This window comes from Thunnus thynnus, chromosome 16 (genome assembly GCF_963924715.1).
Source record: "Thunnus thynnus chromosome 16, fThuThy2.1, whole genome shotgun sequence".
Lineage (NCBI taxonomy): Eukaryota > Metazoa > Chordata > Actinopteri > Scombriformes > Scombridae > Thunnus > Thunnus thynnus.
The window spans coordinates 25,704,297-25,717,475 of NC_089532.1; the positions used below are offsets into that span (position 1 = coordinate 25,704,297).

At 41.1% G+C, this 13,179-nt stretch overlaps 1 protein-coding gene across 3 annotated transcripts in view; it reads right to left on the reverse strand.

The window, feature by feature from the left end:
* The window catches only part of daam2 (dishevelled associated activator of morphogenesis 2), a 98,780-nt gene that overhangs the window by 36,391 nt on the left and 49,210 nt on the right, over positions 1-13,179 (reverse strand). For all 3 annotated transcript variants that reach the window (XM_067614919.1, XM_067614920.1, XM_067614918.1), the window contains exons 4-5: positions 7,556-7,630; positions 3,700-3,794 (exon numbers count right to left, since the gene is read on the reverse strand). In XM_067614919.1, coding sequence (XP_067471020.1) covers positions 3,700-3,794; positions 7,556-7,630 — 170 coding nt within the window. The remainder of the gene's footprint in view (positions 1-3,699; positions 3,795-7,555; positions 7,631-13,179) is intronic.

Below are 13,179 nucleotides of genomic sequence, written 5' to 3' on the forward strand. Positions count from 1 at the left end.
CTTTTTTCTTGAGAAATACTGGATAGATTTACTGAGGGAGGCGCCCATCCAACTTTTACTCTCCCCATACGGATTCTGATATCTCAACTCTGGGTTATCTGTCAGTACTCAGTTCTGATCCAACACCGGGATTCTCTTGGCTGTATAAATCACAGTCAGCAGTCTGCAATGAATGATTGCGGAAACAGAAAAAAAAAAACTGAAAAAACTGTATTTAATGTGCATCTGTCAGTGCATGGTCAATACTCAATCCACTTTATAATGTCAGGATCTGTGCCAACACTGATTAGATTGATACATCCCTACTTTTACCTCTTCAGGACTCTTAAAATCCTTCAAATGAAACAATCTGAGGAGATTAAATCCCATTTTGCTTGAACTGGCAACATCTCAGGTCCATGCAATTGCTATAAACTGTAATAAAAGAGATAAAATTAACTTTGAGTGTGTGGGATAAATTAAATTAGGGCTGCAACTAACAATTATTTTCATTATCGATTAATTGAGTGTAACTTTAAGGGGTCTCAAGCTAAAAAAGGCACCACTACAGTTTGAAACAGTCAACACTAAGCAGACATTTTCAACTCGTGGGATGGTGCTGAAGTTGGCACGGCGAAGGAAATGAACACCTTCAAATTATTTTGTCGCCATGTCCGTATCACACTCCATGTCCACCACAGTCGCGCACAGCAGAGAGCACAGCCAAAACATGTCACCTTGCAAATTTCAATGGCTTATAATCAGCCCTGTAAGTGAAAGTGACAACAGTGGGTGGCTTGCTGACAATGTGCTCCTTTTGTGCGCTCTGCCTGGCACCCCGCATGCCCACCATGTGTTTGCGTCCTGTGGCCCTGCAGAGGGAACTGTGAGGGCACAAGGGCACCTCTTCACGCCACAACCCAGCTGCCTCTCTGAAATGCCACAGCGAAGGAGGGAGGGAGGCCGTTTCAGGCGAACGCAGTCGTGAATCAAAGCTGAATACAGACACAGGCACCCGTGTCTCACAAAACGCTGCCATAAAAGCATACAGTATACACAGATGTGACACATAAAGAGTGAAGCTGATAGCCATATTAAAGCAAACTGTTCCCCCAGACATCTTAGCTGTCAAGCACAAAGCCATCTTTTTGTCTTAGCCACCCATTTGTCACAAAGGCGAGACTTGGCGGGATGTTAACGCACTGGCCAGGCTTTCCCTGAACACTGATATACTGTGGGACACACCTGCTACCCACATCAATGCTACAGTACTTCAAATATCTGTGTATTAATGAGCAATAACTCACCGTGTTAACAGCATAAGCACAGACTGAATAGTGGAGATTGAGTCATTATAATGACTTTGATGAGGTGCTACACTTGAATATAACGCTTAGAGTGAATGAGGGAAAAAGAGAGACGCAGAGTGTGTCAGGAACTACTTCAGTATTCACCTTAAGTATGTGAAAATGCGCTAGATATTTATCCTCTGTTACCACATTCTGTCAAAATCCACCCAACAATGTTTTGATCATATTTGCAGTTTGAACCGTTCAAACCGCGTTATGTTAAAACAAGTCGCTTGAGAAAAAGCGAGCTACTGTACGCCTCATTAAAGTCAGAATCCTGAGAAATGTTGCTGCTACTTGGTCTTCGGTTCTTACTTAAGTCTAATTATTTATTGATCGTGTTTTTTGATTGTGCATAATTATCCTGAAGTGATTCACAACCAAATGAGCAACATGCAGAAAACTGTCATCTCAAATAAGGAAAAGCAGTCACACACTTGTGCTGCTCCTGCTCCTCTGTTATTTAATTATTCAATACAGTTTCTGCACTCACCGCTTTCATCCGGGTTACCCATAAAAGAGAGTAAGCGTTACCTACACGGGCCCATTTCATCACTGAAAGTCATTAAATGTGCCTTTTCTGGATACTTCATACATGCTTTACTGTGATGTTAGGTGATGACAAACAATGAATTATGCATATGACTTTCACAAGAAATGATTCTACTGTTTTAGAGTTTTATTTCCTGACTGTGAACGTCTGAAATAGTTTTCATAGTTCAGTTCCACTGGGCGCACATGCCACGTTTATTGTCCCCAACTGGAACGAGTGAGAGAGCAGTGGTGGTAAATCAGAATTAATGAGAGTGTCCCCAATTTTTCTCCCTCATATATATATACACAACTCAAGGGGGTTCCTGGAACAAATGGGATTTTTGCTATTACTTTTAAGGACAGGGTCATATTTTTTTATATTTTTTTAATGGAATGGTAAATCGTTAATTTACTGAGAACATTTGGTATACTCTGTCATCACCTTATTCGTTCTTTATATATTCACAGTTAATCTCAGAGTGTCCCAGTAGCCTACTGGTCAGGGACGCATGCCGGGTGATCGCAGAATCCCTGGTACATTCTGGTTGCACGTCTTTCCCATAACTCTCTCCGAACATTTCCTGTCTGTCTCTACTATAGAGAACAAAGCTGATGTCTTGATTTCAAGCAAATATCCTTGAAAACAACCTTTTGCTGCAACTTTATGAATAGTTAATAAGAACATACTCTTTTTTTTTTTAAGTGTTCCATATATCTAAAACACGAACCATAACATCATCCACTTCCACAGTAAATCTAACATGTTTAGACTCAACTCTTTATTACTCTACATAGCACAGAAATCAAATCATTCATCCCTTATACCTGCACACAGACACAGTCATCTATGAACCTTTTCCAAAGTAGTTATGAACTAAGAGGACTCATCATCAGAATTCATTTCAAACATATTAAGGATCATCAAAAGCAATACGTTCTGTCAGTATGAACATTTGTGTTATATCTTCTGATATCTTGCTTCATTTTTTGATTAGACTTTTGATTTGATGTGACTTTATGTGTATACAGTAAATATCGCAAGAGAATGTAGCTAAGCATGAATAAGAATGTAGAAGTAAGGTTTTTAATGACCAGAAGGAGCAACACTCATCTTTTACTCACTGGCCAACTTCCTCCCTTTTGTCTAGACTCTTAGAGCTGCTCACTTGCTTTATTCCCAGTTATAGTGGTTTGGATACTCACACATGCACACATTAAAATACAAACATGCATGCACACACTTGGCCTACAAACACACATACACACATGCACACACAAAACCCAGACATGACCCAGACACTAAGACTGCCCTGAGTTTTTGTCACTCTGCACATTAAGTCTGTCACTTCATAGCTCCCCTTGAGAAAACTCAACACCCCCACTTTGGTCCAGACCACTGCATCATATAACTGGCACAAGTTGATGGACAGCTCCAAAGGAGCTGCTGACGGGGACAGGGAGGTGGTTTGTATTAGTGGGCTGTCCAACGTCCTTGAATGTTTCTTTGTGGCCGATGAGTGAGGTCTAACAGCTGCTGATGACCACGTCAAGGGAAGAGAAACTAGGAGATCTAAAAATATCTTTGATTGGTTGTATTTCAATTGAAAGTAATTAAACAGGCTCCTTTTAGTGTGCCGTGACAAGAGACAGACTTCATAGAAAGTAAATCTTTCCTGTGGCATGTTACGTTATTAACTGTAGTAAATATGCGTAGTGTTATATCAACAAGTCAAATAGGAGGAATGCATGACAGAGGCCAGGCAAGCAATGCAGAGCTCTGTGCTGTCTGCAGCAGAGGGAGAGGTCATGGTTTAGATGGACGGAGAGATTTACTTACCTCATTGGCTGAGTCCGAAGCGCTGTCTTCAGGTCTTCCACCACCTTGTTCCTCATTTCCATTTCCTCCTCATCAAAGGCAAATAGGGTCTGCATCTACAAAAATGGCGAGAAAATAATGGAAAAACAACTGATTGATATTGTTTTTGGCTTTAGCAGGTGCCAGTGGACAAGTTACCTTCTGGCATAAATTCTGTATTTTTCACTTTTAATTAAGAGATTTTCTTTATTTGTACTTGGTCATCACAAGAATGTTAATCTTAATTTGGCAGCGAGACAGCAGTGGAACATATGCCACCTCTACACAAGTAAATGTGTTTGTTGCAATTAGCTGTTGCAGCACAGCACATATAATCAAAGCCTCATTAGTAGGCATATGTCAGGCACCACAAATCAAACAGATCATGTGTAATTTTCTCCCTTTTCATTTTAAAGAACAGTTTGAAGCTATACAACATGCCAAAATAAGTCATGCAGGCAATTAGCTCCAATCAAGCTTACAACAAATAGGACAAATCATAAAAAAACACTTAGACCAGTGGTAGTGTTAATGCATTTCTGCATCACTTAAAGGCTCCCTTCAGTGACATCAAAGGGCTGCTGTGCTCCCATTAGTCAGGACCACAGGGCTTCTGTTTAGCCTCTCCAGGCTTTTTCCATGGCAGTTCCCTGCCAAGTGCTAAGGTTCAAACAGTGTGTGTGTTAGCAGTGGAGTACGCTAGTGAAAGTGGCTGCCCATTAATTTGCCTGAAAAAGATATTTGTTTAAATGTGACCCTGTTTTTCAACCCTTAAAAAGGGCAGATAGGTCAAAGTTGGGTGCAAATATTCCATGGCAAGAAATGACTTTCTTGCCATAATATCCACACAGCTAACTGCAGCTACCCCATGTTTGACTACCTAACAACAGCTCCGGTCTGTCCAGTGTGTGAGTGTTTAATCTAGAAACAGTGCAGTCAAAACATCCATCATGTCGACTTAGCCTCAAGTCCAGATGGTTCAGACACCCTGTGCCAAGAAGTAAAGGCTTTGGCTCCTGTTTCTCTAAACGAATATGTTCATAGTCAATGGGAAGTTGGACACAACAAGTGTTGGGGAGAGTGAATGATATGGTCGTGCTGTGAGCCAGTTCACCATGTCAATGAGTCTAGCCAAATGGCTCCTTCCTACATCTGCTATTTGTAAGCTCATTCTAACCTGTAGCCAACATGCACATAAGGATACTATTATAGCCAGTTGGTAAACCAGCAGAAGGTACTTCTCTAAATCCTTATTATGGGAAGTGCCCCCCAGAGCCAGAACTATGCCTTCAAGCTAGTCGTCAGTGCGTTGTTAACTGAGTGAGTGATGACTGCAGCTCATCAAAACCTTAATGTGGACCATGTGAGTCACTGATGCGCCAAGTAAAAAAGTATTTGTTCAATAAAAACGAAGGCAAACAACATTATTTTAACTAAAACAACCAGGCAAAGTGAGACAGGGGCACTAAACCTAATTAAGCTAACCAAATGCTAGCTGAAAGTTAGCTATTATTCTGTTGTTCAAATAAAGCTAGAAAATAAAAACTATAATTGGTCTTTACTGCACTGTCATGTCATCCAGCAACAATTACTAAAATGTTTTTGCTTTTAAGCATTCATCAACAGAGTTTCTAATTTTGTGGTTGTGAAGATGCAAGTCAGCGATAGCTGAGTTCTGGGTGATTCTTCACATCAATAGTCGTATCTACCTTAAAGGTCTTTTCTCTTCCCGTCTATCGGCAGACATCCCTGTCCAGGTGGGATCTCTGAGACTCAATATACTAGCTTAGACACAGCAGGACTACAGAAACTCTTGTCAGAGTCACGAGGACGTTTGAATTATAACTCAGTGGCCAACCAACAACCTCAGGACTCTGACACGGTTTTATGAATGAACATCAAGACGCTGGTTGTACAATAATCTCTCCGGGCGGCATAGCGAAAATGAGCTCATCCAATAACTCAGCTACTGTGGAAGGGCTGTCCCTGGTGAGCCCGCCTGGGAGCCAAGACATGAAGTCATGGACGAGCAGAGCACCTCCAAACTTTAAAATGTTCTCTTGTCAAAATGCAGTCTGGAGCACTGTGGTGGAGAAAATGGAAGACTGATAGTGGTAGTGAAAAAAAATGATTCAGGAAGGGGAGGAAATTGGTTGGAGCTATGGTGAATAAGGGAGGCTCTACTAAAGTGGAGCTGGAACAAGAGACTGCTTGTGCAAAAAAGGGGAATGGAGAATAAAAATATCCTTCCAGACAAGTTACTTAATATAGTATAGAGTCATAAAATCTTAATCATCTTTGTGCAAGCAAAACCAATTCTGCCAGTGATGTAATCATTTCAGTTGCTTCAAAAGGTGAATAATCTTCTTATCAAAATTTTCTTGAAAGATTTTTCTCCAATATTAGTGCAACTAATGGCACTAACACTCTCTAGAAAGTGGAAATATCTCCTCACACTGACACAATTTAATCTTGTTTTAAGAAAATATCAACATTTTAAGACTCTTTATACAATAAACTATACAGAAAAAGCTTGCAAAGTCTTGTAGTTTTGCAGTAGATATAGTAAAAAAGAAAAGAAAAGGCTGAAACACAACTCTGACAGCGTGTCTGACACCTAATAGCACAGAGGCACCTCTACAGCCCTGGTGGATTTAAAATTCTTGGCAACACACAAATCAGCACTTTCTCTCGACTACATGTAAAATACTGTGTATGTGTGCGTGAGTGCGTGTTGTCTGAGTCTTTAAGAGAATGACAGTAAAATTGTTTCTCCAGACTTCAACAGTAAGCTCAGGTACCGACACACAGTTCAGAACTAGCTCATTCTTGTCCCCTGAGTGGAGCCAGTAAACAAAAACAGCTGTAAAAATAGCAACCTTCGACATGGGTTGTTGCTACAGGCCTGTTTGCCAGAAAAACAAACATGGCAATAAACAGATATTAAATGCCATTACGTTTTGGCTCCATATTTATGGTGGTCTGCGTACGTTATGTTGAACAGTTTATCTGATCCATGCCCTGGAAAGACTTGTAAATGTAATAAATGTTGGTCTGCTTGGTTCGGTGGAGAAAAAACAAAACAACAACAACAACAACAACGAAAAAAACAAAACAAAAAAAACCCTCCAGTCCATTACTGATATAAGATGCTCTTACTGGATTTGCACGACTTTGTCTCCAGCACTGACTGACTAGTCTCTAAATTTCATACCTACATGTCAGGCTTAAAGAGCCCCTCTTAAAACGTCATGTTTTATGATCTCCAAACATTTGGGAGCCAACTTGTCGTCCACATGAGGACTCGGGGGTGAGAGGTCAATGGCACACCGGTCAGTGGCTGAATGTACAATCAAATAACACAACTCGCATAACAGCGGTTATGTCTAAAATAATACTGAGATCATGGTGGATTACAGTTTTCTAATGATGTCATGTTGTTTTTATTGGCAGCCATACGGGCTAGAAATAATGAATATTGTCATCCTGGCTTCGCTCTGTGTTTCTGACAGTCATTCCCACTGACTGGACTGCTGAGTGTCTAAATGGCCTGTTTGTCATCACAGTGTGTGTGAACGCTGGGGTCACAGTGAAGGAATGTGGTCATGCGAATATAACAAGCAGTCAGCAGGGAGACGATAAAAAGGGAGCCAAGAGAGAAGTCTGAGAAAGAATGACTGAGTTAACAGTGACCTCTTAGGAGAGGTGGCCGGATGCTTGAAGTAAGCGGAGGATATTGTAATAGGACAACTAAAGTTGGCCGGGAACATCAATCATCGAGGAATTTCAATAGAGTGAAGAAGATTCTGGCTAAGAGCAGAGAATGAGTTTGACTTACAGCAGCCATGGAGTTGATGCGGTCAATGTAGTAGTCCGGCCAGCTTGTGGCCAGCTTGTTGGGGTCCTCTTGCTCCTGTGCATGAACACAAAGACAGATTGAGTCAAATGAACATTGATTTATGCCTTCAAAATATTACAGTATAGCTCTGCTGGTTGTACGTATGAGGATGTACGTTGTGTGTTGGACAGCCAGATGGCCTGACTGTCCAACGCTTTTGTCCAGAGTGAGATATTTCAACTACTATTGGCTAGATTGGCAAGAAGCTTGGTATGGATACTCAGGGTCACCAGAGGATGATTCCTAATGATTTTGGTGATGTCCTGACCTTTCCTGTAGCACTTAAAAGGGTCAAAACAACAGCAACACATGTAATATTAAAAACAACTTTATTGTCAGACCAGTGCATTTTGGCTTGCGGCCTTCATCCAGGTCAAACTTAAAACACTTTACAAAGAACATTTGAATGTTTTTTGGCACAGTTCTGGCAACAAGCCAAAATGTGTTGGTCTTTAAGATGCTTTACCTTCTCCATACACCTTGCAAGTAGGTGCATTACTTTCCTTTATCACTACCATCAGGTCAAAACTGCTCCTTGACTGAGACTTTAAGTAATCCTAATGTTTATGGTGACCCTGTGACCTTTCCATAAGCCGGACCATCAGGCCACATCTTCTATGTATGAAAGAGATCAAAATCTAATGACTGCTAGGAAATTCACTGAGAATATTTATGTCCTCCAGATGATAAACCCCTTTTTCATTTGGGATTCTATGTGAATTTTCTTCTCATGCAACCCTCAGGACAAACTATATTTTTAAACCCACCACTGAAAAGGTTCTTAAAGCAGTAAAAGCATCAGGATGTTGGTCATAATGGTAGGATGTGACAACAAAGCAACCTCTACAGGCTGCTAGTGGGGTCTTAACTTTTAGTCTTGTTAGAACACAAACATTCTGTACAAGACTATGAAACTAATCTTGTAGAGAATTGATGTTGTACTCCTTTTCACTCTACTTTCACACTCATAGTTTCATCCTTCTACTTTCCACCTCAGCTCCTTACCTCATCATCCACAGGAAAGCTAAAACTATGAGGTTGTCCAGTCCATAATGGGGTCACAACATCTCAGACTATTCACTTGTCTTAGCTTTTATTACACAGGGAAAGAGAGAGAGGAGAACTGCCTCGAGGAACGAAGTGCACTCCACAATAGTTTTCAAATAGCTCTGTCTGAGATCAATTTGTCCTGGCCAATCCGAGGAAGCGTGATGCCACGAGCAACCAAGGCACAGGGGAATACAGAGACCATGTTCCTCGTTCACATCTGGTCTTGTTTAGCCTGGGCTTAGAGCACTGGTGGAAAGCTGTTGTTGTTCTTGTTACTGTGTGCACGTCAATGAGAGTTGGAAACTCAAATAAGAGCCACATTAAGGCACAATTGGATAGTTCTATAAGATAAGAGTTGTAGTAATTCTTTGCCAACACTTTAAATGTATTTGAAATCTCAACATATGTCAGAAATTTAACTTCTAATGCAGACATTTTTTATTGCAAATACTAAAAATGTCTCTTTTTTATTATAAATATGGTGGGAGGGGCAGGGCCTTCAATGACCTCAGGGCTCCAATGACTGTGTTTTCTGTGCATGTAAGGACTGTGTATGACAATATTTTGAGTGTTAATGCCATATCACAGCACTTTTGGTATTTCAGAGGTTCAGACCCCATTTCTACAGACCACTATAAAAGAAGCAAAACACCTCATGGCAGTACATCTGCTTAGAAAAATAAGCATAGTACAATAGTTATCATAATAAAGCTCTGCCAACAGTTCATTTGAGAGACTGACAGTTATACTATGTTGAACGCGTCAGGGGCAAACTAAGCTCTCTGATACCTTATAAAATTCTTTAACTACCTCATTTACTGCGAGGGCATTCATGCTGCAACAAGAGCTCATCACTTCTGTCTGTGCTCACTCTCTGATATGTGGAAATCAATATTTTATGCCACTCAATCCCTTCATTTCGAAAATGTCGCCTCAATATTTGCATGGTGGCACAACACAGCCGAAAGCTGATGACCTTTACTGTTGATTAAGCCAGACAAACTCCATTCTGGCACCAGCCTGAATTGATTTTCCCCAGACATAAAATCCTCTCATTACCTCCAGTGACCCAATGAACTACAAGTCTGGAAAATAAAAATGAGCTGCAGAAGCAAATGCACTAATTTATGAATCATATCCCCTCAAGAAGCTCCGCTGAAGATTTTTGGGGTTTGAGTAGGTTTGGTCGATGTGGATTTTAGTCTTTGTAATGACCGTCGTTTCTGATTTGGCAGTTTTTGAGCTCAAGCTAAAGAGCTGAAATAAAGCTAAAACAATAGAACTCACTGTACTTCTCATAGTGTGTTTTCGAGCTGGCCGTCGTTGCCTTACTATACTGCTGACACGCTCAGGACGTGATGCCAGACAGATCCTGACGCTGAGATTAACAACTTAACTGCCTCTCTCTGGCCCTTACAGCCGCCGACACGCCCTCAAAAAAACATGTTGAGTCCGATGCAACATTTACTCTGGCAGTTTCACGAGCCAGAGTAAAGTGCTGTAATTTTCGTCTTGTTTTGGGACAAATGATTACAACACAAAGTTTGTTTTGGGGGTTCTAGTCATATCAGACCGTACACTTCCTGAATATTTGCCCTTTTCATGGAATTTTCTGAAAGGTGAAGTGATGGTAGGTTTGTTCTTGTGTGCTGCTTTCTTGATCAAATCATTCTCTGAGTTAATCACAGTTGATGACTGGTATTAAAAATCTTGTGATAAGAAGCCAGACTCTATAGAGTGGAGCCTGGTTCCAAAAAAAAGTGCAAGAAGTGCAAACAACAGGCCTTGGATGTGAATGGAAAATTTGCATTTGTCTGCATGTGTACATATTTGTATGACGGCACTGCACACATCACATACACATACTGTATATAACGTATACATACTGGGTGCTGTTCTGTTATGGTCTTCTTCTGGGTGAAAACATTCAAGTCGTGTGCTCTGCTGCGACAGTTTAGGGTCAACCCCATAATTCTATTACAGCAATTACACACTTACACTACACTGTACATTCCTCATGTCTGGTGACATTAAATATGATTTACAACCTGCGTTGAAGCAGAGGAGGACAGGAATCCCCTGCAGTGTATCAGGTATATTTCTGTAAGGTGTTCCTCTTGTTACAACCATCTGTTGAGGGATATATTGTTTCTATAAAGACCCAAAGATCTGACCAAAGCCAGAGTTCAAGAATATTTCCCTGTGTGTTTGGCAGGCTATTGTGTTTGCAGAGGCACCTGCTGCAAGAGTAGATGAAATTACATATTTCAGCTCCCCTGCTGTCATACAACAAGCCATCTCAAAGATTTTAAACCTCCAAAAAGGGTTTACTGACAATGATAATTGAGCACACAGATTGGAAAAATCCTGTGCACACATACCTTTCAAGTCAAGGTTTTAGGAGCAACAGGGGGTAGAAAACCCAAATACCTCATTGGCCACAGTTAAACCCACAGTACTTTGAAGTGCCAGGGGAGGTTTGTACTGTTTGTTTGACTCTAAAACTTACTCTCAATCACATTTTCAATTTTGAGAAAGAGCACGGGAGGGAGGTAAAAATAAATAATGCTATAATTCAAGCTGCTGTGCTGATTCAAGATCCCTGCTAACTTCAACATGTGCTTGGTCACGACCCTATTGCACACATGCACACCCGTATTAGCGTGTTCTGCATAACAAAGATATGGGAACGACACATTTTCACACTCATGTGTTCCAGCCTTTGGGCTTTGGCAGCCAACTTGGCCCAGTCGCTCTTTCAAGTGTAGCCCAACTGTTCTGTGTTTCAGACAGGCAAGAATCTATACACTAGCTTTCAGTGACATGCTAACATGCTTCCCCCGAGGTCTCTAGTTTCTCTGGCAATTTGGGGTGCCGGTCGGGCTCCTCACACTCTGTTCCCATGTGCTCAGAGAGGCCCGGGGGGACCCTGCTTGTGAAGTGGTGACTCTCATGAGCTGCCCAAATCCATGACAGCACAGAGAAGCACAACAACACTATATATTCAAAGACCACTTCATAAACAAAGCAGAGGACTGTAAAAGGAAAAAAAAAACAGTATTTGGACTTGTCAAAGTTCACTGCTTTGTTTGCCTGTAATAAAATCTTGGAAATTTAATTTTGATGTTGTCAGTTCTTAGAGAGCACAAAGTTGTTAAGTTGTTAGCAAATTATGTACGCTACAAACAATTTCACAAGCAAACACCCTTGATATAGATGATATTACACAAAGACTCAGAAACATGCACTAGTACTTCCAAAAGACACACCGAGCTGCTTGTAAGACAGCACAGGTACCCACACAGAGACGCTCTCAACGGGCCAGAAATGTGCTCTTAGTGATTGTTAAAGCACTGCAAGCCGTCCTGTCTCTCCAGCTAAAATGCACAGAGCCCGACAGTAGCTTACGTAGCAGCGAGGTTAGAGAAATCCATATAAATGCTTTGATAAACGTGAATTTCATTTGTTTGCTTATTAGTGTTGACAACGCCACTAAAAGCTAGTTTTTCATTAGTCAGTATTTTTTTTTTTATGATGCTATTGGTATAGGTGCTATTTGTTTGTGTGCGGCACAGAACCGATGATTAAAGTCGGCACCAACGGCATGTGCCACTTTGCATATTGAACTCATATGGAGTGAAAACCACAGCCAACCAACACAAACTGGCACCATGCCAGTTGGGTAGTCACATCGTCACACACTGCGTAGCCTCACCTGATACAATGGTTTGCCTCCCCCAACCCCCCGCTCCTTCGTTGCATTTTTAAATATGCTGGGAGGGAGTGTCCTGGTAGAAATTGAGGGTGTACTTAATCTTAAATGATCTTGTTGGCAATGTTAAATGAGCGTGAGTTCCCAAACGAAACAAATAAGTGTTATACTGACTGGGGAAACACATGTAGACGTGTGATTTCTCTATAAACAAAAGCATTGAAATATGCTGATTTGTTGCACCAAATTCCTAACATTGTTATTCCTATGTAGTGCAGTACAGTATGTAGCACATGGGCTATCCAGCATCCACAATAGCACTGTGTTACATCAAGACATTGGGGCGCACTAACTGTCATTTAAGGATATATAAGTCAACATATTCTCCATATTCTCTGCTCCAGCTGTCACCACAATATGTTCCATCCTGCGCAAAGAGGGGGGACTGTCCGACATTCCAAAGAGCCAATCTCTCCACAGGGAATATTTATCTATGGAAGCCGGGATATAAAGTCTCACCTAGAGAGGCAGGAAATGGACAGGATATTGAATTCTGGAAGATTATGTAACGTTTGCCGTTTGTTACAGGTAGCTAACATTACACAAGTTTTAGCACAAGCTGAAGCAAAAATTTTTGCCTGAGGTCACATTAGTTTAAGAGATTGGGATAAAGCACATGTGGCTAATTTGAAAACATAAGCTGCCGCCACTTCAGCAGAGAGAAATGTCTGGGTGTATATGATATCATCAGCCAGGTCGTGTTAAGCATTCCATTAGCAGGATCTGAGATAAGCATGACATG